The 19,397-nt window shown below is 35.2% G+C and overlaps 1 protein-coding gene across 1 annotated transcript in view; it reads left to right on the top strand.

Annotated features, from left to right (window-relative positions):
- DAOA (D-amino acid oxidase activator) overlaps window positions 1-19,397 on the top strand; it is a gene marked incomplete at its 5' end in the record, with an annotated part of 71,190 nt that overhangs the window by 21,576 nt on the left and 30,217 nt on the right. Inside the window, 2 exon segments of the mRNA XM_025364853.1 lie at window positions 836-885; window positions 888-994. Coding sequence (XP_025220638.1) covers window positions 836-885; window positions 888-994 — 157 coding nt within the window.

Below are 19,397 nucleotides of genomic sequence, written 5' to 3' on the forward strand. Positions count from 1 at the left end.
GATACTGTGGGTAGTACTCACAAGATGGTGTGATTAACTCTATTACTTAGTGTGTCCAGGAAATTTGTAGGTTGGAAGTAATATCTGAGCTGGGATTTTTAAATGCGTTATTTTCCTGGTAGAGAGAGTAACATTTGCATGTAAGATGGATGTCAAGTTTAATGTCAGGTTTAATAGCACGAGGTCTGAAGCCAGCTGCCTGAATTTGAATTCTGGCTCCAAAATTATTTAACTGTGTGACTCTGCAAAAGATACTTAACCCCAGTATTTCAGTTTCCTCATCTGAAAAATTAGGTTTAATAATTAAATTTACTCATTTCAAAGCCTTCTGTGTTCACATCAGGTTTGAATCAGGTCTGCTGGGCTTTTCTGTTAGATCATATTCCAGCAATTGTTTTGCAGACAGAGTATTTTATCTGTATTTTTAAATTTTTTCCCCTCAAAGACAAGTCAGATAGCTTTCCCCAATAAGTAAAGTCATATAAACCCATTTTTTAAAACTTTCTGAATAAGCTAGACTTGTTTAATGTAAGCCTTACAGAATCTGTGGATAAACATCCTCAATTCTCAGGCAATCCCCACAATTCTTTATGCTTTTTCACAGTCCTTCTTTGAAACTATATTTAAATATATAGTTGTGGCAGATAGACCCTAAGGTGACCCACATGATCTTGACTTCTTGGTGGTCACACCTTTGTATAACCCCTTTCTCTTGAATGTGGGCAGAAGCTGGGACTTCTAACCAATGGAATATGGGAAAGGTGATGAGACGTGACTCCGGTGATGAGGTTACATTATCCAAGACTTGGCCAACTGAGACCAGATCTCCTTACAGGCTTGAAGCAGTCATCAGCCATGTTGGAAAAGTGCTCATGGCAAGGAACTATGAGAGGCCTCTAAGGACTTCAGGCAGCATCTAGAATGAATGTGGACGTACTACTACAACCAGCAAAAAGACCAGTCATGCAACCACAAGGAATTAACTTCTACCAAAGCTGAATGGGTTTGGAAGCAGACTCTTCCCAGCCAATCCTTCTGATGAAAATATAGTCTGGCCAACATCTTCACTGGACTCTGATGGACTCTATGCCTGGAACCCAGCTGATAAGACATGGTAATACGTTTTATAAAATTACATTTTTATGAGGATTTGTTACACAGTGACAGAAAATAATACCACAGGTAATCAAAATCCTCTCGTTTGGTAATATTTCATCACTAAATTATTATTGGAAGTTACACATACTGCTTTGGGAGCTATCATAATCAGTAAAACAATGGAAATTCAAAAGTCCTGTGAAGTTTTTTAAATAGTTAGTGAATTTATGAGGGAAAATATTCAAGTATATTAATTTATCTCAAATAGTAATGACGTCTCCCCTTGCCATTGTTATGGATTTATGGATTTATGTATCTGATACATGTAACATTACATTTTCAATCAATACTATTGATGGACCCTTCCCTACTTTTATAATTTCTAACTATAGTTTTAGGGAGAATACTATTAATTGAAGTATTACTTTTATTTTTTCTATAAATTCTTCGAGAAATATGTATTTCTTATGTCCTTTCTAAGGTTATTAACAAAAAGAAAATAATATTTCTGAATTATAATTCACTTTCCTTCAAAAAAATAGTAACTCAGTGTCTAATAAGGTATAGCAAAAAAGTTAAAAGGACTCATAAGTTTATTTAAAAATACCTACTCTGAAGCAAAACTGACTTTCTATTAAAAATAAAACAAGTTTTCTTATTATTGTTTTGTTTCCTTGTTTTTAGGTGATAGGATTGTATTTGCAACTATCTGGTCAGTAAGTGATAAAATGCCATTTCCATGCACCCACCTGGCCTGTGTAACTGGGAGAACCTCTCTTTTAATTAAATGTGCTTCAAGTTTTAACAACTGACTTGTGTTAGTGATATGATTAATCTGCCTGTGACTGTCAAATAACACAGATGATTTGCATATCTCACCTCAGCAAAGATAGATGCCTCATCTTGGGATGAAATACAGTTAATTCTTCTAGAAAAAAACAAATAGAAAGAAAAGAATGAAATGTTCTGTAGATATGAAATGACGTCTTCTGCCTTAATGGAATTGTATCATTATAGATAGCTTACTTAGTACTGAGAATGTAATGTTACAAATGAGGCCATTTATTTTTACTCTGATGTACCTGAGACTCAAGTTAAATAAGTTACTTGGATTTCATTTAACCTGATAGGAATACATTCACATGCTGATAGCTCAAAATCAGCACGTTAGAGACCATGGTCAAATGTTGAGTCTTTAGAAGTGACTTCCTGTGATCAAGTTCCAGTTCTATCTCTTACTTTCTCATTGTGTAATCTTGGCCAACTGTCATAATCTGTCTTAGCTTTATAGAGTCTAAGGTGGTGTTTAAACGAAACAAAATATTCACAGTGCTTAACACAAAGCCCTCGACATATAAACCCTCCGAACATATTCATTATCATTAGTTTACATAGAACTCTCTCCTATGCAAATTAAAGCAGATTCACTACAATGTCTTTCTTCCTCATATTTGTTTTTCAAATAATTAACCAAGAAAATACATTTTACAAGTTTGGACCATCAGGTTTTTTTTTTTTGTTTTTTGTTTTTTGTTTTTTGAGTTTTTGAGTTTTTGTTTGCTTGTTTATTCTGTTGTTGTTAAGCAGCTTAGAAAAAGCAAATATTCAATATGTAGGTATATTCTTAGGAAATCTTTAGGTTGATCTATGATTCCATATAAGGTGTAAGTCAACAAATTCACTTTTAACTTACAGTTATCCCCCATGAAAGGAAAATATGAAATATGGATACAAGGATAATAGGCTAAATGTCCAGGAATGAAATGGAGTACTGAACTCCAGATTCTCTGTCAATGCTAGAGGAATCGGAGAGCAGTTTCATGAGCTTTAGCAGAAGAGACGTTCACATACCATACTTGGTTATCTTTGCATGAGATTTTGCAGTAATAGAGTAAATTTCTGAGATGGTTCTTTATAATTCCTTAAGATAATTTCTATTCATTCTCTTAGGAGTTTTTGTTTTCTGAAACTGGAACATTAATGGCCGATACTGGGTTTCTGAATAAAAAATGCTTTTTATCAGAAATATGATTATATATGTAAAAAATAAATTGGTAGTTTTTTTGTGTGCATTAGCAATGGTGGAATCATAATATTGGACACACAAATATATCAGTACTTAAGAGTTATTCAACATATCTTAAGTTTAAAATTATTCTATGCGGTCAGAGTCTACCTACCAGCTGTATGCAATATCGATATGCATATGCACAGTTTGTACAGTTAGAATGTATATATTATACTCAGACATGTATATTATACTTAAATATACTATATATGTACTAGTAAACAAATATGTAAATCCATATAGTCCAAAGATACAGAACGAACATAACATACATACAGAGTCTTACCTATGTTGGAAGTGTTACTGGAGCACAGATTAATTCACACACAAAAATAACACTACCTTTTAGATAAAGCATAAAGTTGCCATTAAATCAAAACATAATATTATTTGTCATATAAAATGGTTATAAGGAGAGGTCATTCTTTCTATAATAAATATGAGGTAAGCTAATAACAGAAATAATAGATGTGAGTTCAGTCTAATGTGACAACTTCTGGATTTTTAGTAAACTTTAAGTATTGACATTATGTAGTCTTCTAGGGAACAAAATAATATCCTTAAAACTTTAAATCTTGTGATACTGCTTCTCTATTGCTTCTGTAAGTTTAAAATATTTGGGGAAGGGAACTATAACCATATCCATTCTTTTTATTTCTGAAGTTAATTTTATTAGCAAATATCTCTCCACTCTTAAAATTAAATAAAAATATACAGAATTGATTTATACCAAAACTTTTGTATTTAGACTGAACACATTTAGAGTAAGAGAGTGTGAATCGCTTTATAATTCTGTATGACTACTCCAAAAAAAAAGACACCCAAAATACAAGAATAGGCGGGGCACCGTGGCTTGTGCCTATAATCTCAGCACTTTGGGAGGCAGAGGAGGGTGGATCACTTGAGGTCAGGAGTTCAAGACCAGCCTGGTCAACATGGTGAAAACCTGTCTCTACTAAAAATATAAAAAATTAGCCTGGTGTGGTGTCACATGCCTGTAATCTGAGCTACTGGGGAGGCTGAGGCAGGAGAATCGCTTGAACCCAGCAGGTGGAGGGTTTCAGCAAGCCCAGACCATGCCACTGTACTTCGGCCTGGGCAACAAAGCTAGATCCTCTCTCTCTCTCTCTCTCTCTTCCCCTGTGTGTGTGTATATATACACATACACACACACATATATACACATATATATTCATATATATGTATATATAGTACATATATATCATATACATATATATCATATATGCACATATATATTCATATATATGTATATATATGAATAATTTAATGAGTGGATTACTTTCAAAGTGAGAGTTAAGAAAGGTAATTGAAGTAAACTAATGTTGCTACATGTCATGCTTTTGCATGTAGAACCAGTTTCCATATAATCAGCATTATTAGGCAATAGATGACATATCAAAGTGCTTTTCAAGATTTGTTGAAAAAGAAATTGTAACTATAAAGATTTCATCCTCAAGATACGTATTCCTTATGTTTCTTATATTCTTCATGTAAAATTTTCAAACAAGTCCTCAGGCTCAAATATATGACACTTTTTATTTTTAGTAATGTATAAATTTAGCAGTAAGAGTATATTAATATCATTATTCTTTATATACATGGATATAATATAATCTAAATGACAAGACCAAGCACATTTTGAAGATAAGCTAATATACTCAAAAATGTTATTCATAAAACTATTACATCTATCTATTTTAGATTTCACTCCAGGAATACAATTCCCTGTTGTCTGTTATTTCTAGGTATACACTAATTTTTATTGTAAGTCATTTATATACATAGATAAATTATATAAATAGGCATAAAAATAAATGGTGATATACAATCTTTCTTTTTTTCTCCACTTCTTCTTAATGTATATGTTAGTTTTCTCTTTAGGTATATATTTTATAAATGCTGGCTCCCACCTTATTTTAAGGAAGTATAATGTGTTAGTCACAGATGTAAGGAGAAAGGATAAAGAAAAACTATCAGTATGTAACAAACCTGCACATTGTGCACGTGTACCCTAGAACTTAAAGTATAATGAAAAAAAAAAAGATCAAAGGATTGTTATGTAGGAAATTACAGTCATTTTCTGCTGCTGGATTTTGGTATAACTACTAAACTTTTCTAAATCAAACTTTACTTAGTTATTTAATCAAGATAGTAAAATTATTTATCTCATGAATCAGTAAATGAGTTAAAACCTGAAAAATATTTTGGCGCAGCTTAGTCAATAGAAAAACTCAATAAATGTTAGAGGCTGAGGCAGGATTGCTATATGCTATATATTAGGAGTTAAGAGGCACGGTGCTTAATAGATTGGATATGCTACTTTGCATTGTGCTTAGAAGGTTGACTTGTCCTGTGCAAAAATTTATATAAATATAAACCAGGTGTCTCACACTTATTCAGCCTTCAGGGGTGGGTCATGCTTCCCTTTAATGCCTAAATACCAATAGCCCATGCCCCTTTGTGTATTATGGCAGAAAATCTAGACTTTTATGGGGTTTCTCTCCCTGAGTATTTCTGAGAATCCCTATAAAATGCTAATATGTCCCACAACTTTTTCATAGTTGCTGCTTGACCTTCAGTGAGCCAACTGATTCCAGAAGCCTGTAGCACTTTTCCACACTCAAACTTTGTGGGGTTTTTTGTTCTGACTTTTTTTGAGCACATGCTATCCCTTCCCACGGCACAGCACCACTGCTAGGCTGCATCCAGCCTTGGCCATTACCTCCCCAAATTCAGCTAAAATCAGACTTTCACTATGCATGCCCTTAATAAAAGCTTGCAGGGCACAGAATAGAAATTCATGCAGAAAGCTTTGTATTTATGAAGTTTTCAGTGAATAATGCTGCTTTATACATAACCAGGAAACCCAAAGGCTTGCAACAACAGCCATTCCCTGCTCATGAAACAGCTGGGAAGCTTTTGGAGCACTCTGGGTATGTTGGGATGGGCTGGGTGTGGCTCTAGGCTATGGCTTAGGTCTAGGTCAGCTGTATGCATCTTCTCATTTGGGGACCTGTGGTGGCATGAAGAATGTTGCTCTGACAAATGGCAGAGGCACAGGAGGCCAATCCAAATCACACACGTTTACTTAGAGACTCTGCTCATATTATGTCTGCAAAATGTCTGCTGACTGACGCAAGTCAATGGCCAAGACCAGAGCCAATGGCCAAGGAAAATGTGCAATTGACATAAATTCCTGGAGGCTCTGCAAGGTCACATGACAAAGAGGAGAAGTGTCAGTCATCCTGTTACAGGAGGAAGTAAAGAGGAGCATAGTAAGCTGGTCATCAGGTAGGACTGCTCATAAACTTCATAAGCTAAGCACTCTCCAAAGGAGTTTCAGTAATGGTCATTTCCCCACTGCCTGCAGTTTGATTGCATTTTACAAGAGCCAGAATCCTGGTGAAGTGCCTTTGACAGATTTCTTACCAGAAAGAGATGTGTAGTGCCCAGAGAAGGGGAGAAGGGTAAATGGTTTCCTAAAAGAAACAGTCTGCCAAGATAGAATTCTACTAATAATAAGGAGAATATTTCATAATATTTAACAAATTATAAGACATGTTTTAGTCCCAATTTTCTCAAACTGCCATGTTCCTGGAGGAAAAAAAAAGGACCTTTCCCTTCCTTCCTTCCTTCCTTCCTTCCCGTTCTGTATAATCAAATAACCCATTTTGTTTTTTTCCCTCTGAACCAAAGTCACAGTGAATTCCCAATCATGTATTCAAGCTGCCTCTATGGAAAAAGGTAGTATTTCCACAGGTGTGAAGTGGCAGTCTTTGTTTACTTCCAGCCCTCAATATATCCAAATATCGGGAGATCTAGTCTCAGCCAAGGCTCTCCAATGCAAATACTAGAGCTGCAAAAGTGTTTGCCTAATCTAAGAAACCTCAGAGGTAATTAGACAGATAGAATCTAGGAATGGTAGGTGAGAACCTAATGATACATGTATGATAACTGCAGAAATTTTCCACTGGTAACTGGAAAGATTTTTGTTGCTTTTCTGGATTTCTTAAGAAATTAGTCCATCCTTAGTCCAGTTACTCCAATGGACAGGCTACCTGCACAGAAACATTTAATGGAGCCATGGGTGAAAGAATGAAGAAAGACTGCATTCGAATGGACAATTCTGCAAAGATTAGGAGAGGCTGGTGAAAGATGAGATGGATGGTACTTCAAGTAAAACCTTAAGATGAGTTTATGTCATAAAAACATGTTTGCAAGTCCCTGGTTATGATCTTGGCAGCTTGAGTTTGTCGGATATGCCAATTTGCATTAACCAAGGGTTTATCGCTCTTTACACTCTCAGTGATACCTCAACTACCTGAGATAGTCATGACGGCAGAGTTTGACAGTAACACACTGAGTCTGAAGTCCAATTTTCGGTAAAACACAATGAAATATATACTAAAAGATGCTCAACCCAGGCCAGGAAATTTAACAAATACACAAAATTGTAATAAATTAAAGACATTTTATTTACATTTTGCTAAATAGTTAGGAGTAGAAAGATTTGTGTTTATGCATATAGACACTGGGGACAAAGTCAGGGGTGAAAACAGCAATGATTAAGATTTTTAAAAATCAAGGTCTAAGAATTAAAAGTAACATACAAGTGAAACACTTTGTACAAATGTGATTATTATTAAAATGATTTTTAGTAAAGATTAAATTGTGTTAAGAAGAAAAGTACATTGCTCACGCAGTTATATTTTTTCCTACTCATAGCAAAAAAAAAAAAAAAAAAAAAAAAGAGAAGAGTGAGTCCTGATGTCATTCAGTATCAGTTAACTCAGTAAACTCCAAGCTAGTTTTGCCAGAATCTGACACACTTACAGAGAAATAAGAAAATCATAGTTTTTGGACCCAAAGCACAGGAAGTGACATAAGACTTGTTCTTAAAACCTCCTGCATGTGTGGTTCAGATCTACCTAAGACTCAGCTCTGGAGGAAGCTAGCCGGGTAGAAAAGGCGGAGACTCTGTAGGAGGCACGGATGGTCTCTGAAGGATTCTGCACATGACACTCAGAAGGAGAAACAGTAAAAGAAATCACATATCATTTATTTCACAAAGGAGGCACAGGTCAAAGTCAGAGAAAGGTACAGTTGAATTGAGGGAAAATCATGTTCTGAGTAAGCAAGAAAAAGTGAGAATGGGCAGTGAGGAAAATCCAAGAGCTCCTGCGTAGGGAAAAAATCCATTTTGTTCTACTGTCTCCAAAGACATCTTCTTCAAAACTAATGTTCACTTGTATAAGAGGCCAGATGTTCTTTGACTATATTAGTGGGACACTCTAATGGCTGATGAGAGAAATAGGTACACGGCTGAGTCCCAGTTGAAGAAATGCGTGGTTTCTTGGGAAACCTCCGTGGAAGGGGCTGCTCAGTGGAGCCAAGCCAATAACATGGTAATTTGGTGAAAATCAATAGTTAGTTGTGCCTGACCTCGTGAAAAAATAAAACTGCATAAAACAACGAAAAGGCATAAAACAGAAATTTGAAAACACAGAAGTGAAGAGGTTGTTCTCCTGTTAATTTTCAAGGGGATAAGTGTATTTCTAGATAACAGAATCCAGACTTTTCCAGTCTCCTGCAGAGAATGTGGTACATTCCTCTCCTTACAGAGGCAGTGCCAGCCCAGCTGTGTGCGATCTGACGCTTGCACAGCGATGGACATGCAACTTGCATCAGACAGGACCGATGACAGCTTTCACTTGTGTGCAAGAGCGGTCTTCTCCAAACTGTGGCACTGTACTTTAAATTACTATCTCCCTTGTTTGTCAAAATATCCATGTTCGACAAACGTGTTCTTTGGTCATTTTCACTTCTTGCTCCACACTCTAGCTTTTATGGTTGTGTTCTCTCTCTCTCTCAAGTTTTTAATTAGGTTGGTGCAAAAGTAATTAGTTGGTGCAAAAGTAATTAGTTGGTGCAATAACTTTTACACCAACCTAATAGTTTAAGTGGACTTGTCAAGATGTTTTCTGTATCTTTTTCCCCATTTCTCCACAATTTCACATTAAAGTTGGTCTCAAATAATCCTCCTTTTTGTAATCATGTTGTTTTTTTCTCTCCTACTCTAGCTAATATTCCTAAGAGAGAGTATCAGTTTTCACAGTTGATCACCCGTTGACTGTGGGCTGAAGGGCCCCTGCATTGTCCATTATGATATCCCATGGCAAATTTTAAAAGTGACAATTTTATTCAAAACCAGGAGAATAATCTTTGTTTTATTTGTATGAAAATATGATAAATGTAGGTGATGCTGTACTTCAGAAACTCTTCATGTTTTTTTTTTTTTTCATTTGTTTTTTCCATAGATGGGATGTGATAGCACATCTCTCTGCATGGTGATTCATTTCTTATCTTTAAATTCCATATGACAGAAAATATTCTTGTTATAGATCAGCTAGGGCCAGGGACATGCTCAAGTGTGACATTTAGTGCCCACAGTGTGTGGGCACACTTAACAGTTCTTTCCCAAAATTTCATACAGTTTCTTATAATCGTATTAAACATGCTTTCTCATATAAATGTCTAAATTAAAATGAATCTACAATCAAACTCAATTACGAAGAAGAGACTTAGTATGTAGGATCACTATTTGAAATTAGAAATGTAGTGGATATATATATATATGTGCATTTTTAAAAATCACCCATGGTGCTTTCTTCTCTGGTCACCAAACCTCAATTTTTCTCTGGAGGAAAATATAACAATATGAATATATATACATTACACTAATTATTTATTTGGCTGTGTACATACATGTGTGTATAAATATATATATGTTCATATCCATATATCCTAGTACATAATATTTAAAAATGATTCTAGTCATTCGAAGTAAGAATTTGTTAGCCCTAGAAAGCACTAAAGATATACAAAATTATTTTTAAACTGCAAAAAGTGGTAATTCATACTTAAATGTCTTGAATATTTGAAGACAAAAACTGTCATATAAGGATCCTGCCTGTGCTCTAAAAAATGTCTATAAAGGAGTTTGGTACCTCTTGTGTAATACTGTATGCACTGCATTTTGTTACACTTATTATACAAATTGAAATGAATAATAATTTGCAGTTTTACATCCCATGAATATTTTCTGTATTCTCCAGCAGTAGTTAATATGCTAACCAACTTTACTGAAAGGCATACAGATGTGGAAGAAATCTATCTGGGGACTTTAATTATCACCTTGTCAAATTCAAATTATTATCTTGTGAGTTCATTTCCATAAAGTATCCCCTTTGCTGTTCCATGATTTAACATGTGTCTACTTTTAAAAAAATCTTATTTGTAACTATCTGGAGGCTTTAATCCTTTCAAAGAAGATAGTTCCCTTTCAGACTGCGATATTTACCATAAAGTATTTGGTCAAATACATTTTTGTAAACACTTCATTTTGGCAGAAGAAAGGTCTGTGCAATGTATCAAGTAGACTTACTACCAATAATGGCCCATAAATCAGACTGAAAACTACCTTTTTAATAAATAATGTCAACCTAAAGGGGATACTAAAGTGAAGACATTATGATCAACTCTAAGCTCTAATGTGAAAGATCATCAGTGCTGCATGGTGGTTTATTTCACAAGTTAGAAGATTAGACTGGCTCCAAGAGTAAGAAAGTGGTGGGCCTGCTAATTTGTGCTGATATACATATCCCATATATGTATGGGAAATGGGAGTAGAGGCAAAATAAGTAACAAAATTGATGCATCTCTTCTCAGGTCAAAGTCAATACATTTTTGCTTGGGGTTAATTGGGGGAAAGGAAAAGTAAAGGCTAATAGAATAGAAACAAATTCATTCCCTTATTCATTTTTAAAGGGATAGAACTCAATAAAGTGATTTAATCAGAGTTTATAAAGACTTAAAAATACTTCTTTTGAATTGAAATTAAATGTTAGTACATATTTGAAATCACTGGACAGCTTTTATATAAAGTTGAAGAGCAATGCTTTGTTTTGACTTACAGGCAATTTTAAAAGCTTTCATTTAGAAGAGTTACTGTTATTAAGGGATACTCTCAATAATTATTAAAATGCGTTAAAGTATATCTTCAAATATTTTAATAAGCATTGCAGCTAATAACCTCTATTATCACCTGTCATGTGTCCCAACCAAAATTTACTGATGAAGGAATGAACACATGTTATGTTTGGCTAATGAGGTGGTGGCAGTGACTTAGCAGCTGAACAAATGCTCGAACTCTCAACAGATCCTCATTCAGAATGTATCTCACCTCCAGGGGTCCATCACAAGGCCGATTTCCTTAGGTAAGTCAATGTATTAAGACTAGAGTTTAATATTATTAGAGAGTAAATGTCAGGCAAATACTGTTTTACAAAGGAAAATAAAATGTCCCTTTGAACAGGGTCCCTTAGAACAAGTAGAAGAAAAGACCAAACAGACTTAAGTTAGGAAAAGGCAAATCAGTCAACAATCACATTACTATAAAGCAGACATAACCAATCTGATTGTCTTCCTACAACAGAACATTGCTGCTAACACTTCCATTTCACTGGTGCTCTTTAGTGGTCCTGATTAAATATACAATTCAGAAACATATCTTGATATTACCTATGTTTAAAGTGATAACTCAAAGTAATGGAGAAAATATTTTTTTAAATCGTCATTTTTAAAAATCATGTTAATCGATTAAAAAGCAAACCCAGTATTCTAGAGCACTCTTATGTTAAAATTACAATACTTATCTTTTCATGGTCTTTACTGGACAGAAAAAATCAATGTCTATTATTTATTACCTGTCTTTTCATGATTTTTACATTTTATAAGCTTGTTGACCTTATAGTTTATTTCCTACATTCTTGAGAGTTTGCCTAATTCTCTCAAATATTGGTAGATTAGTTGCTATGCATATTTTCCCCCAGCATTAATGAACTTATGAAGATGAATGAACTCCTCCTCAAGAGGAGCCACAGTTAATGTTGTCACCATGATTGCAAAAGCCACTATTCTGACTAAAAGGTCAAGCAACTCCCCTACAATATTGCATATCAGCTCTTATTTCAAATTAAAAAAAAAAAACACAAAAAACTGTGTTTTTCCAATTTAAAAGTAAATCAACCCCAGACCACTCTGCAACCAAATTTGTTATATTTTCCAAAAGGAATCTTTATATAAATGTTAAAGAAAACTTTCTTTTTCTTACACTTTTGTGTGTTGTGTTCTGTGTACCTTGCAAATGAAATTCCCTTTTAAAAATCCTGCTAATCTTCTTGATCCCTCTCCTCATTAATTATATCTCTTTTCCTCTATCTCAAATTTTCTAGACCCTTATTTAGCTCCTCCATGTTTCTTCTTACATTACTGGTGGGAAAGCCATTATTCCATTGTTTTGCAACACATCAAATACAGTGAATGGACCACAGGTGGAACATCAAACAGAAAGAAGCAAAACAAAGTGAGGTGTACAATCCAAAGCTGTCTGTTGCTGAGACAGAGTTCGAATGGGTCACACCACAATTCTTTTGCGTATAAACAATTTTTCATACTTCCTGAAATCAAAAATAACTGAAAATATTTTATGGGCATAGAAGAAACTTGAAATTATTTTTATAAGAAATAAAGCTGTATATGCATTTTTAAGAGCAAAAAGGCAATTTTTAGAAAGCAGAGGACAGGCTGAATTCACTTTTTTATACCTCAAAGGTCTAACAATGTTTTATCAGTAGTAGCAGGAGCTCAACCAATCATTGCGTTTTTTAAAATTTTTAAATTCATAATTGCCACATGGTAATTGCTTGTAGTGTGTTAAATATGCAGGGAAAAAATGTCAGTAACTATTAGATTGGAATAGATCAGTAACCTAGGACAACTTTGGAAATCGCTTCTTGTGGGAGGAGATGAAATGAGGATCAAAGTTTTACGTTGTGGAAATTTCCAGGAGCCAAGCAGGACCAAAGAGGGTGAAGGTGAAAAGTACGATTTCCTTAATTGAATTTAGTCTTGATAGGCATTCGAGATATGTATCTTCAGCTACATCAGAAACTAATAATTAGAACAAATGGGTGTGTATACAGCTGAGATAAATAAAAACAGCTGTGGCTGCATCTGAACGTGCAAAAATAATAGAGCTGTCACCTGTGACTATTTTAAATTAAAGCTTTGCTAAATGCAGCCCTTTGTAATTCCCAGCCAAGTGGTACTTTGAGGGCACATGTTGGAGGACAGCAGTGAAGTGTTGAATCCACATTCAGAGCAGTCTTAACTTGCAGTTTGCCCCCCATTTTCACTGCTCTTTTGGTGTACAGAGAACCATTGATTTCAGCCAAATGACAAGCAATCATGCATAAAAAACTAGTAGCAGCGGCACCCGTGGAGTAATTCCTGCTAATTCTTTCCCCAGGCTTCTTTCTGTAAGGAAACCATTGATTTTGTCTTGTTTTGGTAGGTTTTCCAAACTGATCTCTTAAAAATGAAAAAAAAAAAAGTTTATATTCTAGACTACCGAGGAGAAGGGGCCCAAATTAAAGTGCATGAAAGTAGGTGGAACTAATCAAACTTCAAGTTTTCCAGGCAAAAATATTGCCTTGGGTTTTGTTTTGTTTAAGGGGATTTAGGGCCAATGGAGGATAGAAAAAAATGCAAATTTTTTTATATCTAAGTTATGGACTAAGAATGATATTAAGTGAATGATGAAAAGACTAAATATAACTAATCCTAATTTTATATGAGTTTAAATTAAGTGTATGGTGATAAAACCTCTAGGTAAATATAACCCATTGTAGTTTTACATTTGCTTTAAAGAAACAAGTTAAAAGCAAATATTCTGGGGCAATTCAGTATTTGTGCAGTTCTGCAGTAGCCTGATAAAGGACACTTACAAAAAAAAACTAGGCTCTGGTGCAAAAGCAAAACTAAAATATTAACTGAGAAAAGCAATATCTTCATCCATATGTGCCATGGGATATGAATACATGTTTTGATTTTTAAAATTGAAAAGGAGATTTGAGTCTTGCAGTTCGTCACGATTTCTTGACATCTCCTCCTTGCACCCATGTTAGAAGTGCCACGAGAGTGCTTTAGGCAGTAAACGTGGTTGGGTTCCCTCAGGAAAGGAAGAGCACAGAATAGACCAATGTCAGATAGAAACTGGCTAGTGACGGGTAGACAGAACAGGCCGTTAAAATGCTATAGAATTCACAATATTTCTCCCTCATCTATAATTCAGACATTTGCTTTGACAATTGACATAATTTACTGAGTGATTACTATATACCAGGCATTATAAGAAATTTCTTGTTTATTAAATTCTCACAATAATCTTATTTAAATGGGTACGATTATTTTACTCATTGTACAAAGAAATCAAACTACAGAGACATCACATAACTTAATTATAGCACAGCTGTTAAGTGGCAGAACTTGGGATTAAAAGCCCCAGGTAAAACTAACTCATGCTACCACATGTAAACACTAAAACAGCAGTTTTCAAAGTGTAGTACCTGGACCAGAAGCTTCAGCATCACCTGGGAACTTTCTAGAAATGGAAATTCTGGGACCCACCCCCAAATCTATGGAGTTAGAAACTCTGAGGGAGAACCTAGGAAATCCTATAAGGGATTATGTTTAAGACTTCACCCTAGACTGCATTGGCACCAATCACAGTGCAAGAAAACTGTTTAATTTAAAAGTATTCACTTGACCAGGTAAATGGCTCCACATTAAATGACATGCTAAGCAGATTGGGTCTATGTACCAATTCGTGTGATTCTTATTCCAGTGAATTAATCGTCATTCCTTTGTAGGGACATAGAGCATTAGAAAGAAAAGAAGGTGGCCCTTCAGAGAATACCAATAACAAACACCAAAAAATTCAGAAATATATATTTGGAAATACAATTTATTTTCTGAGCTTCCACTATACTAGATTAGTCATATACTTCAGAATATTTATGAGTCCTCTCTGTCTCTCTCCTTTTATCCGCCTTTACTTTTCTCGCAACTTCTGGAACATAGTCCATCAGTGAACGATGGATGCCATGATTTGCTGTAGCTCAAATGTGATCGAGCCTTGAAAGGCTCAACTGAGCAAAAGCAGGAAACCCTGAAGTTGGCAAAAGTCCCTATAAGTAGACAGACATGGGTTTCAATCCAGAATTCACCTTAGCATCATGAACCTCAATGAGTTGGAGTCGATGGACATAGGTAACAGTGTATAGAACACTAGAACTGCTAAGCAAATTTTAATTCTCGATACCAAATTTACACATCGTCATAATATTAACTCTAAAAACACCGAAGATCAGGAAACACATGCGAGGCTCCTTATACACAGTGTTGTAAATCCTGCTAGGTACTTAATTCAGTACATATAGTATTAGTTATTAAATGATGCACAAATATTCGGCAAGATTAATGTTTCCAAGTTTTCCCAGTTGTCCACTGGGATGAGATTTAAGTCCAATTCTATTTAATTTCAAATATTCTGTTGCTCTGCCGTTAAGAGATACGATCATCATTTGGCCTCTCCTTGGGCCCGTCAGTCAGTAACCATTCCCGGGCTGTCAAGTTGGCTGGTTTAACCTGTGAAATTGTTTCAACCGCTAAGATTAGGAAGAGAGATGCGTTTGAAATAATACCCAAGTTCTAATGATGGCTGTAGCTAAGAGTTCATCTTCTAATTAACCTCTCTAATTTGGTTAATATGAGAAATTAGACTTCTGGAGATTAGTTTTTAAAACTGTGTTTAAAATACATAAATGATCTTTCAAAGGCAAAGTTCAAAATGGAAAAATAAATTATAACCTTCAGGATTGATTTTTAGATAATTTATACCGATCACTACTGAAAAAGGCAAGAGTCAATATGACATTAAATGTTATGTACATGAATGGATAGGACACAACTTTGAATGTGATCAACTTAAAAGCATTGTAAACAAGGTGTATAATTATTTTGATGTCTTTAGAGCAATAACAAAATAACTGTCTACAACATATGAGTTCCTTTGGTAGTTTTCTTGAAGGACTATATCAGTTTTTTTAATAGATTTTCTCTTCTTTTCAATGGAGACATCGTATTAGTCAGGGTTCTCTAGAGGGACGGAACTAATAGGATGTATATATAAAGGAGAGTTTATTAAGTGTTAACTCACATGATCACAGGACCCCACAATAGGGCATCTGCAAGCTGAGGAGCAAGGAAGCCAGTCTGAGTCCCCATACTGAAGAATCTTGAGTCTGATATTCAAGGGCAGGAAGCATCCAGCATGGGAGAAAGACGCAGGCTGGAAGGCTAAGCCAGTCTAGTCTTTTCACTGATGAAAGAAAAACTTCAGCTGAATTAATTTAAAGGAGTTTAATTGAGAAATGAATGATTCACGAATCAGGCAGCCCCCAGAATCACAGCAGATTCACAGAGACTCTAGGGGTGCCTCGTGATCAGAACAAATGTATAAACAAAAAAGATAAAGTGACCTACAGGAATCAGACGTGAGGTACATTAAACAGTGAGATTGGTTCCAGCTCAGCGTTTGCCTTGTTTGAACGCAGTTTGAACAAAAGCAGTCTATGAGTGGTTGAATCCTGCTGGGATTGGCAACATTCAATCACTGTTACAGTGCATATTATTAAGTTAGGTTTTAAATTTTGTCTGACTATTAAGCTAGGTTACAGTTCATCCACAAGGACTCAAATACAGAAGTACGGAGTCCTTCTCAGGCCATATTTAGTGTGCTTTGCCATTGTGATTTTCTGCCTGCTTTATATCCTGGCTGAGCTGGTAGCTGATTTAGGTGGTGTCCACCCAGATAAAGGGTGTGTCTGCCTTTTCAGCTCACTGACTCAAATCTCCTTTGACAACACCTTCAAAGACACAACAGCATCAATACTTTGCATCCTTCAATCCAATCAAGTGGCCACTCAGTATCATCCACCACAGGCATATTTTGGAAAAAATATATTTAAATAATACTAACGTATTAAAAATAGTAATATAGAACTCTCCTGTAAAATAGTAAACAGCACAGACCACTATTGAAAAGAAGTGAGTTAAGGGTCTAAGCTTAAGTCTGGCTCTACCACTCACAAATTAGATTTCCTTATAATTTCTCAGTTCCCACATCTGTAAAATGGTGAAGGACAATTTAGCTCATGGCTTAACTTAAAACAGGTGTTCCCAAACATTACCATTCATAAAACTCACCAGAGGCAATTTTAAAATGTTAATGCCAGATTACACCCTAAACCAATCAAAACAGAATCTCTGTGGATGGGATCCAAACATCAGTATTTATTAAATCTCCTGTTTCTCAAACTTGAGTACATGGTAGAATATCCTGAGAATTTACTAAAGCCTGTATCCCATAACAATATTTTAAGAACACTAATTAGAACAGTGTTTCTAAAGCTTTAAGGCGCATGAGAATCGCTCGGGAATTTTGGAAACAGCAGATTCTGATTCAGCAGGTCTGGGTGGGCCTGAGAGGTGTATTTGTAACCAGCATCCAGGGGAGGCCGATGCTGCCGGTTCACAGATCACACAGCTAAGCATCCAGGGCTTCGACCTCCAGCACAGCCGTCCAGCTGGTGGCAGGTGCGTAGAAATACGGACCCACTCATCCTTAATTGATCTCCTTCCGTCACACTCTCCGTGTGTGCTGTGCCACCATTATCACCTTCTATCTGTTTCATCATAAGAAATCTGGAAAACCCTGGTTTAGATGTTTAAGTGTACAAAATACCTAAGAGGAGTCCCAGTACATAGTGGTTGTTCAATAAAGTTCATTGACATACATTGACAAGTGTTTGTCTTCAAACGAGAACTGTAATAATCCCCTAATTCTTTTCAACCCTGGACCTGGTACGGCCCCAGCTTGCCTTCCCCTACTCCAATCACTTTCACACTTAGTGTGTAGTTTTGTTTGTTTGTTTGTTTGGGAAAAACAACACAGGGCAGGAGGAGGGGAGGAACTTTGTTTTTCTTTACTGTTCTTATAAAAGGTGTGATGCTGGGAGCTCTGAGGATATAGAGGCTATCTGGTAATATCCCCAACTTATTTTATTTATTAAAACCTCTCCTAACAAGAGATTTTCTATAATCAGTAAAAACTCCCAAATAAAGCCTCAGAGTTCCAACTGCAATAGTAGTTCCCAGTGAGGAGTGTAAATTCTGACACTTCCCAGAGGATTTCAGGATTGGAAAGGGATAACTCTAATAATCATGAGATTGCTGATGATAGCTTTACCATGAACCAGCTCTGTGTCTTGAGATAAATTATATAATTTGTTGAGTTCTCAGTTATCCCATTTGCAAAGTGAAAGTAATAATATCTTCCCTGAATATTTCATAAGAAGAGAATGGAGGAAAAAATAGCTATACAGAGTCTGAAAACTAACAATAAATTGCCATTTTTATAATGTATACTATTTAAATTTAAATCAGCATGACATTTAAATTGATTTCTTCTTGTTACTAAGTATAGCGCTAGGATTATTCTGCATTAAAATGAGTTCCAAAATAAATAAAGGTTGTATTTTAGGATATTTCTCACCCACAATTCTAGGCAGTATCTTTGAATTTAAGTTTTTGTGATTAACTGTTGCTCATCCTAAATAATAACCATTATTGAGTGATTCAACAGAATGCTCCTTTCTTAACATAAACTATCCTTGATAATTCTTGAGCATTTGAGTGTCTTGCATTCAAACTGCAAGACATAGGCAGCCATTCCTGTTTAAAACAGAGTTAAACATTTCTTTACTGAGTTCTTTACTGAAAGGACAAAAAGAAAACAAATTATCAGAAAATTCCTAATTTTAATGTAGATGGTAAAAGTTAATTTTATAATAATTAACCTGATCCATTAAATTCTTACTCTTTTGCGAAGTAGCACACATGCAATTTCTTTATTTCCTTGTATTGAAATCTTTTTATATTACTACATCTTTCCAAGTTGAAATAGTTTGGCCAAAGGATCTCACCCACGATAAAGCATTTCTTTTAATGTTGCAATGACTGCATTCTAGCATTTTTCTCTTTTTTATACCACACTTTACTCTTCTTATCTCTGAAGTGCCTATTCAACAACTGTGCACACACTATGGCTTCAACAATATGCCATTTTGGGGAGTTTCTGGTGGCTTATAATTTTGATCAACTAAAGCAAATCTCTCTCAATTTTTTTAAAGAGCGAATGTTTTTCCCAGTAAAAATCCCACTGTCTATTTCTATGAGCGTTATTATT

Source organism: Theropithecus gelada, chromosome 17, assembly GCF_003255815.1.
Source record: "Theropithecus gelada isolate Dixy chromosome 17, Tgel_1.0, whole genome shotgun sequence".
Lineage (NCBI taxonomy): Eukaryota > Metazoa > Chordata > Mammalia > Primates > Cercopithecidae > Theropithecus > Theropithecus gelada.